This window comes from Melanerpes formicivorus, unplaced genomic scaffold, assembly GCF_026170545.1.
Source record: "Melanerpes formicivorus ecotype bairdi unplaced genomic scaffold, bMelFor1.0.p_v2 SCAF_96, whole genome shotgun sequence".
In the NCBI taxonomy this organism is placed as follows: Eukaryota; Metazoa; Chordata; class Aves; order Piciformes; family Picidae; genus Melanerpes; species Melanerpes formicivorus.
The window spans coordinates 242,910-261,432 of NW_027142448.1; the positions used below are offsets into that span (position 1 = coordinate 242,910).

Consider the following 18,523-nt stretch of genomic DNA (forward strand, 5'->3'; position numbering starts at 1 on the left):
CTCAACCCTAAACCTCCCCTGGCACAGCCTGAGACTGTGTCCTCTTGTTCTGGTGCTGGGTGCCTGGGAGAAGAGACCAACCCCCACCTGGCTACAACCTCCCTTCAGGTAGTTGTACAGAGCAATAAGGTCTCCCCTGAGCCTCCTCTTCTCCAGGCTAAGCAACCCCAGCTCCTTCAACTCCATCTCTCAAGCAATATTTTTCACAAGGCTTCTTGAATTCTTTGAGATACAGAAAAACATTCACCCAGCACCACCCCATCAGCTGGGGTTCAATACACCATTCACAGGAACCTGCCTGGGTATCTCAGCACATACTAGGTGGAAAGATCTGTTGTGCAAAACTGTCACACACTGTCTTATCACCTTGCTTACATGATAGACTTGCTCCTTGCTAGGGAAGTGATTAAACAACCTCACAGCAAAGCAGAACAAACTAACCCAAACCAACACTCCTCAAAACCCCAGCCCCCAAAACAACACAAACCCAAAAGCTCCAACAGCATTCTTCATCTTTACCTGCTCCTGTACATCTTCAAACTCTGAGCTAAGCAGCTCTATGAAGATGGGGACAGCTCCTGCTTGGATCACTATTCGAGTCTGAAGGGAATTCCCAGAGGCAATGTTTGTCAGCACCCACGCAGCTTCAAACTGCAAAAGAAAATGCAACAAGAATTCAGCAGGAGCCTCTCTCTGCCACACCACAAGAGAAGAAAACATGTCCTTTAGAGGCAGAAATAACCAGTGCAGGGACAGTATGAGATATCACTGACTGATGTAGAATGATTTACAAAGAATCATAATCATGGAATTAAAATCATACAATCAATAAGGTTGGAAAAGACCTCAGAGATCATTGAGTCCAACCTATCACCCAACACCATCTAATCAACTAAACCATGGCACCAAGTGCCTCAGCCAGGCTCTTTTTAAACACCTCCAGTGATGGTGACTCCACCACAGAATCACCAAGGTTGGAAGAGACCTCAGAGATCATCAAGTCCAACCTGTCACCACAGATCTCATGACTAGACCATGGCACCAAGTGCCACATCCAATCCCCTCTTGAACACCTCCAGGCATGGGGACTCCACCACCTCCCTGGGCAGCACATTCCACAGGCCAATCTCTCTTGCTGGGAAGAACTTTCTCCTCACCTCCAGCCTAAAGTTCCCCTGGTGCAGCTGGAGACTGTGTCCTCTTGTTCTGGTGCTGCTTGCCTGGGAGAAGAGACCAACCCCCACCTGGCTACAGCCTCCCTTCAGGGAGTTGTAGAGAGCAATAAGGTCTCCCCTGAGCCTCCTCTTCTCCAGGCTAAGCAACCCCAGCTCCCTCAGCCTCTCCTCACAGGGCTGTGCTCCAGACCCCTCCCCAGCTTTGTTGCCCTTCTCTGGACACCTTCCAGCAACTCAACATCTTTCCTAACCTGAGGGTCCCAGAACTGGACACAGGACTCCAGGTGTGGCCTAACCAGTGCTGAGTACAGGGCAGAATGACTTCCCTGCTCCTGAAATTACCAATATCACATGAAATTAAAATTTGCAGGAGATCCTTGTGAGAACAAGATGCCTGTAGGTGTTTAAAAGACAGAGAGATGTGGTGCTGAGGGACAAGATTTAGCACCAGGGTTGGCAGACTTCGATAATGGTTGAACTTGATGATCTTAGAGGTCTCTTCCAAACAAAATGATTCTGTGACTCTGTAAGATCAGGTCTGCTGTAGGCTCCTGAAGTCTCTCCCAACCTTGGTGATTCTGTGATTCTTAATTATTACTTTTTGCTATGCAGTTAGTCTACCTTTGGTCTGTCCTAGCTTTCCATACTGGGTAAGAACCTATACACATAAAACCCAAGTCTTCCTGCAGGACATCTGATACCTGCATTGACTGAACAATGATTTTATTGAAGACCTGAAGGAAAACTGAGGTGATGAGTTAACACTTTGCATCTTCTGATGCAATTTATAGTATCATAGTATCAGTCAGGGTTGGAAGGGACCACAAGGATCATCCAGTTCCAACCCCCCTGCCACGGGCAGGGACACCCCACACTACATCAGCCTGGCCACAGCCTCAGCCAGCCTGGCCTTAAACACCTCCAGGGACAGGGCCCCAACCACCTCCCTGGACAACCCATTTCAGGGCTTCACCACTCTCATGGGGAAGAACTTCCTCCTCACCTCCAGCCTCAATCTCCCCACCTCCAGCTTCATTCCATTCCCCCTAGTCCTATCACTCCCTGAGATCCTGAGCAGTCCCTCCCCAGACTTCTTGTAGCCCCCTTCAGATCCTGGAAGGCCACAATGAGGTCACCTGGGAGCCTTCTCTTCTCCAGACTGAACAGCCCCAACTCCTTCAGTCTGTCCTCACAGCAGAGGTGCTCCAGCCTTCTGATCATCCTCCTGGCCCTTCTCTGGACACCTTCCAGCACCTCCAGATCCCTCTTGCAATAGGGGCTCCAGAACTGGAGGCAGTACTCCAGGTGGGGTCTCAGCAGAGCTGAGCAGAGGGGGAGTATCACCTCCCTTGCCCTGCTGGCCACACTTCTCCTGATTTGCTTTATTTTTATTGATGCTATTTCTTTGTATTTTAATCTCAACTCACAAAAGCATCAACCTTTTATGCTGAAGTGCAAGTTCTAACAGTGCCTGATACAGGCCTCAGATTGCAGACATGTGGGTTTTGCCAGATTTCTGCATGTTTTCCAGCCCCAGCACAATGACACTACACTAGAAAATGTTCATCCTATCAGACATGTTTCAAATCTAGAGAGCTGAGGAAGTGCTACGAGTTGAATGAAAAGGCAGAAATCAATGAGCAACAATAATGGAAAGCTGAATGCTATGGATGACTCATTGCAACATTACTCAGTTATTAAACCCCCTCAGTATTCCAGGAAAAGTCCTGACAGACTGTCTAATATTAGCAGTCTCTGGCTGAGCAGCAAGAATCTACATATAAGATTGAATTTAAGATTCCAGTGCTGGGCCCCTCAGTTTAGGAAGGAGGTTGACTTGCTGGAAGGTGTCCAGAGAAGGACAACAAAGCTGGGGAGGGGTCTGGAGCACAGTCCTGTGAGGAGAGGCTGAGGGAGCTGGGGTTGCTTAGCCTGGAGGAGACTCAGGGAGACCTCATTGCTCTCCACAACTACCTGAAGGGAGGTTGTAAACAGGTGGGGGTTGGTCTCTTCTCCCAGGCAAGCAGCACCAGAACAAGAGGACACAGTCTCAGGCTGTGACAGGGGAGGTTCAGGCTGGAGGTTAGGATTGGCCATTGGAATGTGCTGCCCAGGGAGCTGTTGGAGTCACCATCCCTGGAGGTGTTCAGGAGGAGACTTGATGGGGTGCTTGGTTGCATGGCTTAGTTGATTGGGTGGTGTTGGATGATAGGTTGGACGCGATGGTCTCAAAGGTCTCTTCCAACCTGGTCTGGTCTGGTCTATTCTATTCTATTCTATTCATAAAAGATGAAAAGGCACAGAAAGTCTTGAAAAGGGCCTGGGCTTGTAAGGCTTCTAATGTTTGTTATCATGAAAACCTTCAGTTTAAAAAAAATACAACTAATCCTGCCCTCCTGACCAACTGAACAAGAAATTATCTTCTTATGTGATCAGAACAAACAAATCCAAAATACACTGTTGTGACACACAAAGGATCTGGCCTGCAGGAAAGCAGGAAAACAGCCCAGAGCTGCAAGACTTGTCACTAATGAACTGGAACCATTCACCACCGAGCCCAGAGAGTGGTGGTGAATGGTGCCACAACCAGCTGGCAGCCAGGCACCAGTGGTGTGCCCCAGGGATCAGTGCTGGGCCCCTTCCTGTTCAATATCTTTATTGATGATCTGGATGAGGGGATTGAGTCCATGATCAGTAAATTTGCTGATGACATCAAGCTGGGGGCAGGAGTTGATCTGTTAGAGGGTAGGAGAGCTCTCCAGAGGGACCTTGACAGGCTGGACAGGTGGGCAGAGTGCAAGGGCAGGAGATTGAACACATCCAAGTGCCAGGTTCTGCACATTGGCCACAACAACCCCAGGCAGTGCTACAGGCTGGGGTCAGAGTGGCGGAGAGCAGCTGGGCAGAGAGGGACCTGGGGGTGCTGGTACTCCTCTTTGGGTGGCTTTGTAGCAGATCTAACTTAGGTTTTTTTGAACCAAAGCAACTACATTGCAAGGTTTCTGTGTTTATCATCATGGAGTGAAATTCCAAATTACCTTAATCCCAAAAAAATTAAATTGTGATTCTCAAAATTTGAAATTGTCTACAATTAGTACAAAAACCCCAAAGCATTAGGGCTTAGTTTCACAGACTGCCCTTTCCTCAGGTCCACATTTCAAACTCTGTTGTTGTTACATGACAAAGTGTAGATATGTCAGCACAGCAGCTATGTAATGAAACTCAAACATCTCTCTCTCTCCTGTCCCCAGAAGTTTAGCTAGAAACCCTAAAGGTAAAATAGCTTTTTTTAACCTAGTGAAGAACAAGAAGGGCTCTGCAGAGGGACCTCGACCGACTGGACAGATGGGCAGAGTCCAACAGGATGGCATTCAACAAGTCCAAGTGCCAGGGGCTGCACTTTGGCCACAGCAACCCCATGCAGAGCTACAGGCTGGGGTCAGAGTGGCTGAGAGCTGCCAAACAGAGAGGGACCTGGGGGTGCTGATTGACAGCTGCCTAAACATGAGCCTGCAGTGTGCCCAGGTGGCCAAGAAGGCCAATGGCATCCTGGCCTGCATTAGGAAGAGTGTGGCCAGCAGGAGCAGGGAAGTCATTGTGCCCTGTGCTCAGCACTGGTTAGGCCACACCTTGAGTCCTGTGTCCAGTTCTGGGCCCCTCAGTTTAAGAAGGACATTGAGACACTTGAAGGTGTCCAGAGAAGTGCAACAAGGCTGAGGAGAGGCCTTGAGCACAGCCCTGTGAGGAGAGGCTGAGGGAGATGGGGTTGCTTAGCCTGGAGGAGACTCAGGGAGACCTCATTGCTCTCCACAACTACCTGAAGGGAGGTTGTAGACAGGTGGGGGTTGGTCTCTTCTCCCAGGCACCCAGAAGTAGAACAAGAGGACACAGTCTCAAGCTGCACCAGGGGAAGTTTAGGCTGGGGGTGAAGAGAAAGTTCTTCACTGAGAGAGTTGTTAGCCATTGGAATGTGCTGCCCAGGGAGGTGGTGGAGTCCCCATCCCTGGAGGTGTTCAAGAGGGGATTGGATGTGGCACTTGGTGCCATGGTCTAGTCATGAGGTCTGTGGTGACAGGTTGGACTCAATGATCTTTGAGGTCTCTTCCAACCTTGGTGGTACTGTGAAATCCCTAATTATTTTTTCCCACCTGATTTGCACCATCAAATGCCTTCACCCTTTAGGAAGCTAAACATAGATGATCTTTGAGGTCTCTTCCAACCTTAGTGGTACTGTGATACTGTGATGTTGATGTGTGCATACCTGCAATGTGCAGTTTTCTTTCCGCTTGAGGAACTCCACAAACCTGGCCACCACTCCTGGTGTGCTGATAACTTCATCTATTGGAGGATTTGGCTCTGAAGAAAAGCAAAGTTAAGATACCTTAATTTCTTTGTAGGGAAATCTGCAAACTACTGCATCCCTTGATATCCTGACTCCTCTTTGCTGTATGCTCTTTTTCTCAAGTACTGCTTTACCTCTGCCAAAAGGCAAAGGATTCCTATTCATCACCACAGCAAGGCTCCAGCCTGAGTGCTGTGGCAATGAGATATCTTGATTTGAGCTAGCAATGTGCCTTCATGGCTATGAAGACCAACAGTATTCTGGGATGCATTCAGAAGAATGTGGCCAGCATGTCCAGGGGAGGTTCTCCTCCACCACTGCTCCACCCTTCTGAGGCCACACCTGCAGTATTGTGTCCAGTTCTGGGCTCCCCAGCTTGAGACAGTGAACTACTGCAGAGAATCCAATGGAGTGCCACAAAGATGCTGAGGGGACTGGAGCAGCCCAGGCTGTGACTGTTTAGCCTGGAGAAGAGCAGACTGAGAGGATCTTCTCAATGGTTACAAATGTCTAAAGGGAGGAGGCCAAGAGAAGGGTCTGGGCTCTTCTCAGTGGCGCCCAGTTACAGGGCAAGGGGCAACAAGCAGAAACCAGAGCACAGAAGGTTTCACTTACATGATTCAAAACACCAATGCACTCAGTAATTCAGGCAGACCAACCTTACAGTAGCAGCTCTATGAAGTCACTCAGGCATGCACACATGCAGAGAAACTTCAGCAGATCAGCATACATAAGCCAGAGACATTGCCTACAGCATTGAAACTTACACCCAGGAGTTGACATCCCAACTGCATCACTTAGGAGCTGCCACACAGTTTTCTACAGAGAAGCAACTACTAAATACATCTAGCTGCCATTCTGCAAAGTAAGACCTACATCCAGATGTTTCTGTATGAAAGACAATCTTCAGTGCTGTCAGACTGCATCTCAGGGATGCTTCTACACTTTCCTCCACGTGATTTCAGCCCTTACCTTTGGAGAGAAGCTTGCGGAACTTCTGGGTGGCTGAGAGCTGCTGCTCTGGACTGTTGGAGAAGATCATCTCAATCATATCAGAGGTGATGACTGCACTCTAGGATTCAGGCATGATTGAAAGGAAGAGAAAAAGCAAGATCTGGGATTAGTGGTAAAGTAGTCTCAAGTTTATCTCTTATTGAATAAGAGCCTAGATAACACCATCACAGTCAACAAATGAGTCACCAAATGGGTAGAGCTGCAGGCAACCAGCACCAGAACAAGAGGACACAGTCTCAGGCTGTGCCAGGGGATGTTTAGGCTGAATGTTAGGAGGAAGTTCTACACAGAGAGAGAGATTGGCCATTGGAATGGGCTGCCCAGGGAGGTGGTGGAGTCACCATCCCTGGAGGTGTTCAGGAAGAGACTGGATGGGGTGCTTGGTGCCATGGGTTAGTTGCTTAGGTGGTGTTGGATGATAGGTTGGACATGATGATCTTGAGGGTCCCTTCCCTTCCCTTCCCTTCCCTTCCCTTCCCTTCCCTTCCCTTCCCTTCCCTTCCCTTCCCTTCCCTTCCCTTCCCTTCCCTTCCCTTCCCTTCCCTTCCACTCCATTCCTTTCCATTCCATTCCCTTCCACTCCCTTCCATTCCATTCCCTTCCACTCCACTCCACCCTTCTCCACTCTACCCTACTCCACTCCACTCTACCCTACTCCACTCTACTCCACTCCACCCTACTCCACTCTACTCCACTCCACTCTACCATACTCCACTCTACCCTACTCCACTCCACTCTACTCCACTCCACTCCACTCTACCCCGCTCTACTCTGCTCCACTCTACCCTGCTCTACTCCACTCTGCTCCACTCCACCCTGCTCTACTCCACTCTACTCCACTCTACCCTACTCCACTCCACTCCACTCCACTCTACCCTACTACTCCATTCTATTCTACTCTTAAGTGTAGTTTTTCTCTTCTGGAAGCCAAAATTCAGATTTTACTTAAGATGCAGCAAGAAAAATCATTCTTCAGAATCTCTTACTGGTATTCTCTCCCCTTCCTGTCTATCTCACCTACTCTAACATAAACACTAAACTGTCAGCTTCAAGAAAAGGTTGTTTCAATTGGAGCAGCAATTACTTGGTGGGACAGGTTAGGCTGTGCCTTTAAGAAAAGGAGAGCTGCAGGATTCTCTAGCTGAATGTTTGGGGGTAAAGAGGACAACAAAGATTAATTCTAAACGAATTTCATTGGTCAGATGTGAGATGTACCACAGCAAATCTCTCACATTGTTTTGTCTCACTCACTCCAGCTTCAGGATGTTTTGACTTTCATTTCTTGCCAGCCTGCCCTGAACTGCAATTGGTAACAACTTTCTTAACAACTGCTTTGAGCTAACAAATTTCCCTTAATCTCCTTTTCTCTCTCTTTCTCCTTTTTTCACCTAATTAACTTCTAGGGGAAAGGGGAGGAGGGGGAGAGAGGTTTGAGGGAAACCTGAGGGGGAATTCTCCTGGGGAGGATCTGTGTTGTGTTCCTTCCTGTGAATTCTTGTATGACACTGTAAACACTGTGTGTTTTGTACATATCCATTGCATTTCATCACTGATTGTAAAACACAGCTTTCCATTCACTTCTCTGGCTGAGTTTAGCTGTGCTTTATGTTGGTGCCTGTGGCTTAAAGCATCACACCATTACACTTGGGTGAGACCACCACTTTCATGATGCTATAGTTTAGGTTTACTGTAACAGGCACATTCTGACTCATTCTCTAAAGTCTAAGACTTATGTTCATTAGCAACTGAGAGTATTACATTTCCCATAATACTCATGGTTCCCAAATTAATTCAACAACTTCTCTTATTCCAGGTAAAATCTGACATTCAGTTCATCACATCTGTAAACTCAGGGAAAGAAGCATTTCCCCCCCCCCCCCCCTTTTTTTGATCTAAATCCTTATGTCCAAAACCAGACAAATAAGCAGATGACAGTGCTCAAAAGCTTTATCTGTAACAGCTGAAGCAGGCAAGACCTGGAAATTAATGATATTTAGAAGAGTAAACTGTATAATGGCAGCATCTATGACTCCCTTCTTTACTTTTTACTATATTGATTTCATACCAGTTTCCACACAAATGATTAAATGGTATTTAGGAGCGGCCAGGCAGAGAGGGACCTGGGGGTGTTGGTCAATGGGAGGCTGAACATGAGCCTGCAGCGTGCCCAGGCAGCCAGGAGGGCCAATGGCATCCTGGCCTGCATCAGGAACAGTGTGGCCAGCAGGAGCAGGGAGGTCATTCTGCCCCTGTACACTGCACTGGTTAGGCCACACCTTGAGACCTGTGTCCAGTTCTGGGACCCTCAGTTTAGGAAGGAGGTTGACTTGCTGGAAGGTGTCCAGAGAAGGGCAATAAAGTTGGTGAGGGGCTTGGAGCACAGCCCTGTGAGGAGAGGCTGAGGGAGCTGGGGTTGCTTAGCCTGGAGAAGAGAAGACTCAGGGGTGACCTTATTACTCTCTACAACTACCTGAAGGGAGGTTGTAGCCAGGTGGGGGTTGGTCTCTTCTCCCAGGCAGGCAGCACCAGAACAAGAGGACACAGTCTCAGGCTGCACCAGGGGAGGTTTAGGCTGGAGGTTAGGAGGAAGTTCTACACAGAAGGAGTGATTGCCCATTGGAATGGGCTGCCCAGGGAGGTGGTGGAGTCACCATCATTGGAGGTGTTCAGGAGGAGACTTGATGGGGTGCTAGGGGCCATGGTTTAGTAGATTAGGTGGTGCTGGATGATAGGTTGGACACGATGATCTTGAAGGTCTCTTCCCACCTGGTTTATCCTATCCTATCCTATCCTATCCTATCCTATCCTATCCTATCCTATCCTATCCTATCCTATCCTATCCTATCCTATCCTATCCTATCCTATCCTATCCCAGCCTATCCTATCCCAGCCTATCCTATCCCAGCCTATCCTCTTGAAGAGTAAAACAGTATATTTTGTTAGTGACCTACCACATTGTTTATAGGCTTTTCTCTGTTTCTCAGTGATTTTCAAGGCTAACATAACCACCAAGAGAAACCAAGACCAGCCTCATCTCTATGAAAACACTGTTTGCACACTCTGAATACAGACCCAAGTGTGAAGATCAGTGGTCAGAATTGAGGACTGCACTTCCCTTAAACCTCTGTTACAGCCTGAATCCCTTACCAGTCTTCTGCCCAGGGAGAGGACTGTGGTAAAAGACACAGGGAGGAAGCAGAAAAGTCTGTTTCCACTGCAAGTTTTATTTCTGTAGGATGATACCCTAGCTTGAGAAGGAATTTAAGGACACATGTAGATAGATAAGCTCTAGCTGTATTCTCAACACCCTGGCTGCCACAAGTCACTAACAAAGGATTTCAACTGAGCCCATCTCTGCTTTGCAAGCTGCAGTACCACATAACCTGCTTTCTGTATTCATAGTCTCATAGTATCAGTCAGGGTTAGAAGGGACCACAAGGATCATCTAGTTCCAACCCCCATGCCATGGGCAGGGACACCCCACACTAGATCAGCCTGGCCACAGCCTCAGCCAGCCTGGGCTTAAACACCTCCAGGGACAGGGCCCCAACCACCTCATGTTGCAAGAAGTATGAAATTTCAGATTAAAAACCCTCAACAGCTCCAGCCCACATCTGATAAACTTGCCCCTAATGATGAAAAGCACAACCAGGAACCAGTCAGCTTGAAAGCATGTCCATTGAGCAACTCCTCACTCCACTACGTAACACTTTCCTCTCATGTCATCTGGCTCAGGGCAGTTCAGCGACACAGCTGCTTAAGAGCTGTCCACAAGCACTTCAAATCCCATTTTTCACATCCTTCTGGAATTGCATTCCCCTCAGGTTACTGCACAACAACCCTGTTCAGTTTCAACAAGCACTGCTCCTTTCAGTTCACTTACAGAAGTCATCTCCATATTGTTCATCTGGGCCTCGTGGAAGCCACCATCAGACATGACTTCTTCCTCCGCTTCTTCCTCAGCTGTTGCAACATTCCGGCGTTTAAACAACTGAAAAGAGAAAGAATTTAACAGATCCTGAAGAGGAAACAGATGGAGCCATGGGCCCCTCAGGTTAGGAAAGATGTTGAGGTGCTGGAAGGCGTCCAGAGAAGGGCAACAAAGCTGGGGAGGGCTTGGTCTCTCCACCTGTTTCATAGCTGTTGTTGTTTTATGCTAAGTAACACTGAAGTGCAGGGTTTATGAAAACAAAGAACCTTACAGCAACAAAGGTGGGGAGGGGGCTGGGGCACAGCCCTGTGAGGAGAGGCTGAGGGAGCTGGGGTTGCTTAGCCTGGAGAAGAGGAGGCTCAGGGAAGACCTCATTGCTCTCTACAACTACCTGAAGGGAGGCTGTAGCCTGGCAAGGGTTGGTCTCTTCTCCCAGGCAACCAGAACAAGAGGACACAGTCTCAAGCTGTGCCAGGGGAGGTTTAGGCTGGATGTTAGGAAGAAGTTCTTCCCAGCAAGAGGGATTTGCCATTGGAATGTGCTGCCCAGGGGGCTGGTGGAGTCACCATCACTGGAGGTGTTTAAGAAGAAACCACAGTGCCATGGTTGAGTTCATAGTATCATAGTATCATTCAGGGTTGGAAGGGACCACAAGGATCATCTAGTTCCAACCCCCCTGCCATGGGCAGGGACACCCCACACTACATCAGCCTGGCCACAGCCTCAGCCAGCCTGGCCTTAAACACCTCCAGGGACAGGGCCCCAACCACCTCCCTGGACAACCCATTCCAGGGCTTCACCACTCTCATGGGGAAGAACTTCCTCCTCACCTCCAGCCTCAATCTCCCCACCTCCAGCTTCATTCCATTCCCCCTAGTCCTATCACTCCCTGAGATCCTGAGCAGTCCCTCCCCAGCCTTCCTGGAGCCCCCTTCAGACACTGGAAGGCCACAATGAGGTCACCTGGGAGCCTTCTCTTCTCCAGACTGAACAGCCCCAACTCCTTCAGTCTGTCCTCACAGGAGAGGTGCTCCAGCCCTCTGCTCATCCTCCTGGCCCTTCTCTGGACACGCTCCAGCAGCTCCACATCCCTCTTGTTGAATAGATGGTGTTGGGTATTCTATTCCTTTTTCTTGTCCTTTTCATACAAGGGAGTCAGGGGGATGCAAGAAGGCAGAAGCTAGTAGCTTGCCCTGGTCCTTGGCCAGGGGGCTCCTTGTGCTGTTTATTGGCTGTCAATATTGTGTATTTGCACATACCCATTGCAGATTGTCATTTTGCTTGTAAATACAGCTTTCATTTGCTTCCAACTGAGCTGGGCTGGGCAAGCTAATGTTGAGGGGGAATTTTCAACCCACCACAACCTGTCACCTTGCAACACAAATCTAGTAAGAACCAGCTGGTAGAGAAGCTTTGTTTCCTAGCTTTTATCCCAAATCATACCAAATCCACTACTCAAGGTAGCAGCCTTCCAGGCATAAACATTGCATGGACTTCTCTGAATTCATAAATGAACTGAAACTTAGAGACACAAAATTGAGAGGAGTCAGCTCAACAAATCATTTCTGCCCTGAAGAAAATGGTTATGGTAACACAGAAGGACTTGGTCAGAGTTCCTCCTCCTCCTGTTGCAGCTGTAATGTCTCTGCTCATTTCACCCCAGCTTCTTTGAACAGACATTAGAGCCCCCACAAATCAGACAGCAAAACATCCCAGATCAAACCAGAGACCAAAACCAAACCAGGAGATCCTCAGTCTCCTTCAGTGGAAGGTCAGACAGCATTTTTTAGACCTTTCAGCTGCTCTGGCCAGTGTTACACTCAAGTGCATGAGTGGCACTCGTGAAGTTTGGTAGAGCCTAGAGAAAAGGAAGCAGAGTCTGCAACTGACCCTGGTTTCAGGCTCACCCTGTATGAATGTGGCAGGGCACAAACAATTAAGAAGGGGCTTGGGAGTAGCCAAGACCCAGAATCAGTGCAAGGCAAGACTTGTCAAGGAGTGGTTATTGCAGTTAGTGCAACTGCAGCACAGTACCTGCTCCTCTCTCTTCTGCTTCCGGAGCTGCAGACCTTCCTCCTCCCGCCTGCGCCGCATCTCGTCGGGGTTCAGAGACTTGTTCTTGTAGCTCTTCAGGCGGAAATTCTCTTTTCCTGAGGTGGTCATGATTCCTTTGTCATGCAATGAAACAGAGGAGATGGACAGGAGTTACTCTGCAGCAGCACCCCATTCCACGGCCTGTCTCCATCTGCTGATCGCTGTAACCACGCGCCTCCCGCCATGCCCTCCTGCGTGCCAGCACCTGAGCTCCACTAACAGAGGGTGGAAAGCAAAGCTGCACAGAATTGGCACTGCAGTGTGCAGTGCCAGACCAACAAACTGCTGGTTTACTCTCTGCTGCTATCTGTAAGGCAGAGCACAGAGCCTAGGCTAAAATGAAAACTGCACTAAGCAAAATGACAGTTGCACTACAATGACAACTGCACTTCTCTCCACACAGGGAATTAGCCCAACTAGTTATATGCCCCCAAAAGTGAAAGGGTCTGAGCTGCTTTTGAGCTTAAGGCACTTTGCCAGTCAGCAGAGGATCTCTCTGGCACTACAGATCCACATTTTAAGTTAACACAACTCTTGTGTTTTCTATCCAGACAAAGGCTACAAGAAACACGGAAGAGAGAAAGAAGTCTTAGGTGAGGAAGGTTTAGTCATGGAAAACACTGACTCCTGCAAAGAAGGCAGGGCTGTTCTTTCCCTTCTTCCTATGCCCACCCTCTAATCCTGCCACTCTCCATGGAGAAGGCCTTTTTAAGTCTATGATTTCGAGGTACTGCCCTGCCTTATGTAACACCCTGGGTCAGCACTTACAGCTAACCATCATCACCAGAAAACAGAATTAACCAGGTTGGAAAAGACCTCAAAGATCATCAAGCCCAACCTATCACCCAACACCTCATGACTAACTAAACCATGGCAGCAAGTGCCACATCCAATCCCCTCTTGAACACCTCCAGGGATGGGGACTCCACCACCTCCCTGGGCAGCACATTCCAATGGCCAATTACTCTCTCTGGGAAGAACTTTCTCCTCACCTCCAGCCTAAACTTCCCCTGGCACACCTTGACATTGTGTCCTCTTGTTCTGGTGCTGGTTGCCTGGGAGAAGAGACCAACCCCCACCAGGCTCCAACCTTCTGAGTACAGTGCTAAGTACAGAGGCACAATGACTTCCCTGCTCCTGCTGGCCACACTGTTCTTGATGCAGGCCAGGATGCCATTGGCCTTCCTGGCCACCTGGGCACACTGCTGGCTCATGTTCAGCCTACCATCGACCAGCACCCCCAGGTCCCTCTCTGCCTGGCTGCTCTCAGCCACTCTGACCCCAGCCTGTAGCACTGCCTGGGGTTGTTGTGGCCAATGTGCAGCACCTGGCACTTGGATGTGTTCAATCTCCTGCCCTTGGACTCTGCCCATCTGTCCAGCCTGTCCAGGTCCCTCTGCAGAGCTCTCCAACCCTCTAACAGATCAACATCTGCTCCCAGCTTGCTGTCATCTGCAAATTTACTGATGATGGACTGAATCCCCTCATCCAGATCATCAGTAAAGATATTGAACAGGCTGGGGCCCAGCACTAATCCCTGGGGGACACCACTGGTGCCTGGCTGCCAGCTGGCTGTGGCACCATTCACCACCACTCTCTGGGCTCAGCCTCCAGCCAGTTCCTAACCCAGCACAGAGAGCTGCTGTCCCAGCCAGGGGCTGACAGCTTGGCCAGGAGTTTGCTGTGGGGGATGATGTCAAAGGCCTTGCTGAAGTCCAGGCAGACCACATCCACAGCCTGCCCCACATCCACCAGGCAGTCACCTGATCATAGAGGGAGATCAGGTTGGAGAGGCAGGACCTGCCCCTCCTAAATCCATGTTGGCTGGGCCTGAGCCCTTGGCCATCCTTCAGGTGTGCAGTTATTGCCCCCAGGATAATCTGCTCCATCACTTTCCCTGGCACTGAGGTCAGGCTGCCAGGTTCCTCCATCCGACCCTTCTTGTGGATGGGGACCACGTTGGCCAGTTTCCAGTCACCTGGGACCTCTCCAGTGAGCCAGGACTGGAGGAAAATGATGGAGAGTGGCTTGACTAATCATTCAATTCACACTTCTGAAACCTGGCTGTGATCTCCTCCTTCCGTTTTCCAAGCTGCAGCCTTTTCCCTCGGAAAGGCAAACCGAGTTTGAATTGCCTCACTCCTTTTCAGTAACTTTGCTGTGGCTCAACTGAAAAGCTGTCAGTGGTCACGTTAAATCCCCCCACTGTCATTTCTTCCTAGCAAACAGCAAACTCTGGACCTGCTCTGCACTATCAAAATTAATGATCAAGCCCAGGGATGGTTGCCATGGGAACACTCTACCCATTTTTTCTCTCCTAAAGATAGCACAGCATTTGCCACATTCCTGGCCCACTTCCATCTGCAGATGAAACGTGCTGGCAAGGATTTTTCCTGGTGTGGCCTTTGGTATTCAGCACAGCACAACTCCAAACTCAGTGCAGCACTTTCCCCTCACTTGGGCTGCCAGGAAAAACTATTTTTAGGAAAACCAACTCCATTGCCTACTCTTCAATGTTTGCACTTCCCTAAGGAAATTGTGGGGCTCCTGTTTTTGCACTGAGCAAGAGAAGCACGCTGCAGATGTGAGATCTGAGCACACATTTCTAGGAGAAAAGGAAAGGACTGTATTGATCCTTGCTCATCAAGCCAAAGGAATTCAGAGGCTCTGGGAAACTGTCAGTTACTGCAATGGCCTAACTTGACCCAGGCAATCATCTCTGAGCCAGCAGTGTGCCCAGGTGGCCAAGAAGGCCAATGGCATCCTGGCCTGGAGCAGGAACAGTGTGGGCAGCAGAGGCAGGGAAGTCATCGTGCCCTGTGCTCAGCACTGGTTAGGCCACACCTTGAGTCCTGTGTCCAGTTCTGGGCCCCTCAGGTTAGGAAAGATGTTGAGATGCTGGAAGGTGTCCAGAGAAGGGCAACAAAGCTGGGGAGGGGTCTGGAGCACAGCCCTGTGAGGAGAGGCTGAGGGAGCTGGGGTTGCTTAGACTGGAAAAGAGGAGGCTCAGGGGAGACCTCATTGCTCTCTACAGCTACCTGAAGGGAGGTTGCAGCCAGGTGGGGGTTGGCCTCTTCTCCCAGGCAAGCAGCACCAGAACAAGAGGACACAATCTCAAGCTGTGCCAGGGGAGGTTTAGGCTGGAGGTGAGGAAGAAGTTCTTCCCAGCAAGAGAGACTGGCCACTGGAATGTGCTGCCCAGGGAGGTGGTGGAGTCACCATCCCTGGAGGTGTTTAGGAGGAGACTTGATGGGGTGCTTGGTGCCATGGTTTAGTTGATCAGATGGTGTTGGGTGATAGGTTGGACTTGATGATCTTGGAGGTCTCTTCCAACCTGGTTAATTCTATTCTATCTAGATAGGAGAAAAAATGAACTCCCTGCCATCTTAAATCAGATATAACTACACTTCAGGGCTATTCCAGAAGGAATGCCATGTGACTAACACTCTTGGATATTCCATCCATCAGATGTACCCAGATGTAAGAATAAAGGCCTTACAAATCAAGACCTGCAGAGTGGTGTATGTATAATGTAGATGACTGACACTAAGATTAGCAGGTATACAGTTGATATCAAGGACTATTAGAGACAAATTTCCCTTCTTTGTAATTAGGGGTGGGAGTTAAAAAAGGAAAGAGGGAAAGAAGGAGGGAAAGAAGGAGGGAAAGAAGGAGGGAAAGAAGGAGGGAAAGAAGGAGGGAAAGAAGGAGGGAAAGAAGGAGGGAAAGAAGGAGGGAAAGAAGGAGGGAAAGAAGGAGGGAAAGAAGGAGGGAAAGAAGGAGGGAAAGAAGGAGGGAAAGAAGGAGGGAAAGAAGGAGGGAAAGAAGGAGGGAAAGAAGGAGGGAAAGAAGGAGGGAAAGAAGGAGGGAAAGAAGGAGGGAAAGAAGGAGGGAAAGAAGGAGGGAAAGAAGGAGGGAAAGAAGGAGGGAAAGAAGGAGGGAAAGAAGGAGGGAAAGAAGGAGGGAAAGAAGGAGGGAAAGAAGGAGGGAAAGAAGGAGGGAAAGAAGGAGGGAAAGAAGGAGGGAAAGAAGGAGGGAAAGAAGGAGGGAAAGAAGGAGGGAAAGAAGGAGGGAAAGAAGGAGGGAAAGAAGGAGGGAAAGAAGGAGGGAAAGAAGGAGGGAAAGAAGGAGGGAAAGAAGGAGGGAAAGAAGGAGGGAAAGAAGGAGGGAAAGAAGGAGGGAAAGAAGGAGGGAAAGAAGGAGGGGACCACTACAAGAAATTCTGCCTTCCAATGGAAATGTATTCTAACAGGAAGATCTGAAAAGGAAGGCAGACAAGGAGGCTGAAGAGGAGAAAAAATGATCTTGAAGATTCATGATCTGACATACAAGCAGTTTATGTTTCCTAGCTAACAGAGGCAGTTTTCAGAAGGAGAGTGCTCACTAAGGGCATACTTTTGAGTTCACTTGTGTTGTCAAACTGCTGCCTCTCCTGCCAGAGAGACACTGAGAAGATACAAGAGGCACTGTCAGCCCTGAGAGGACAACTCATGTTGAAAACTCTGTCAAGATGAACCCTCAGCAGTTGGAGAGGCTGGAATTACTCAAGATGAGAAATGGTTCAGCTCTGCTACAAAACCTTTACTTCCATGGAGAGTTTCGTTTACTGGCTCTGCCATAAATGGAATTTGGACCTTCTAGAGAATTGAAGTTTCCTCATAATCATGCTTCTTGACAATAAGCCAAATACCTCCAGCACAGCCTGGACAGATGTTTAAGCAATTCACTGATTACAGGATACATCATCTTCTGAGACAAGAAAACCTACAGTTTGAAGGACTACCCTGAAAGCAGCACCTGGGCATTCAATTCCTTTCATCAACACACACCCTACAAATGCAGCACTTCGGGATGAGACTGAACACATCTAAGTGCCAGGTTCTGCACATTGGCCACAACCACCCCAGGCAGTGCTACAGGCTGCGGTCAGAATGGCTGAGAGCAGCCAGGCAGAGAGGGACCTGGGGGGTACTGGTTGATAGTAGGCTGAACATGAGCCAGCAGTGTGCCCAGGCAGCCAAGAAGGCCAATGGCATCCTGGCCTGCATCAGGAACAGTGTGGCCAGCAGGAGCAGGGAAGTCATTGTGCCCTGTGCTCAGCAGTGGTTAGGCCACACCTTGAGTCCTGTGTCCAGTTCGGGGTCCCTCAGTTCAGGAAAGATGTTGAGCTGCTGGAAGGTGTCCAGAGAAGGGCAATGGTCTGGAGCACAGCCCTGTGAGGAGAGGCTGAGGGAGCTGGGGTTGCTTAGCCTGGAGAAGAGGAGGCTCAGGGAAGACCTTCTTGCTCTCTCCAACTCCCTGAAGGGACGTTGTAGCCAGGTGGGGGTTGGTCTCTTCTCCCAGGCAAGCAGCACCAGAACAAGAGGACACAGTCTCAAGCTGTGCCAGGGGAGGTTTAGGCTAGAGGTGAGGAAGAAGTTCTTCCCGGCAAGAGAGATTGGCCATTGGAATGTGCTGCCCAGGGAGGTGGTGGAGTCCCCATCCCTGGAGGTGTTTAGGAAGAGCCTGGATGAGGCACTTGGTGCCATGGTTTAGTTGATCAGATGGTGTTGGGTGATAGGCTGGACTTGATGATCTCAAAGGTCTTTTCCAACCTGGTTAATTCTATTGTATTCCATTCCATACCACTCCATTCCATTCCATTCCATTCCACTCCACTCCATTCCCTACCAGTATATCAAAGTGGTCAGATCAAGAGGACATCAGAAGTATCTCCTGAAGGGAGTGAAAGTGAATGTGTCTTCAGACTTTTGTGAAGTTCAGGCTCTCCAGAGGAAAGGGTATTTAATCATCCAACTACAAAAAGTTATTGGTTACCACAGCCAATTTCTAAATCCCTTGCTTAACTTTCTCTGCTTGTAACATGGTGTTGGGAAATGTCTCCCAGGCACAATAAAACTCAGCTACAGCAAAGGCTTGCAAAGTAAGGTTTGCCAATGATCTATCAAAACCTAGCACTAGCTAGGA

At 49.2% G+C, this 18,523-nt stretch overlaps 1 protein-coding gene across 1 annotated transcript in view; it reads right to left on the reverse strand.

Annotated features, from left to right (window-relative positions):
* KPNA1 (karyopherin subunit alpha 1) overlaps window positions 1-18,523 on the reverse strand; it is a 76,567-nt gene that overhangs the window by 43,104 nt on the left and 14,940 nt on the right. The window contains exons 2-6 of the mRNA XM_068166060.1: window positions 12,497-12,630; window positions 10,415-10,522; window positions 6,490-6,589; window positions 5,437-5,531; window positions 520-651 (exon numbers count right to left, since the gene is read on the reverse strand). Of these exons, the coding sequence (XP_068022161.1) occupies window positions 520-651; window positions 5,437-5,531; window positions 6,490-6,589; window positions 10,415-10,522; window positions 12,497-12,625 (564 nt within the window). The 5' untranslated portion in view covers window positions 12,626-12,630. The remainder of the gene's footprint in view (window positions 1-519; window positions 652-5,436; window positions 5,532-6,489; window positions 6,590-10,414; window positions 10,523-12,496; window positions 12,631-18,523) is intronic.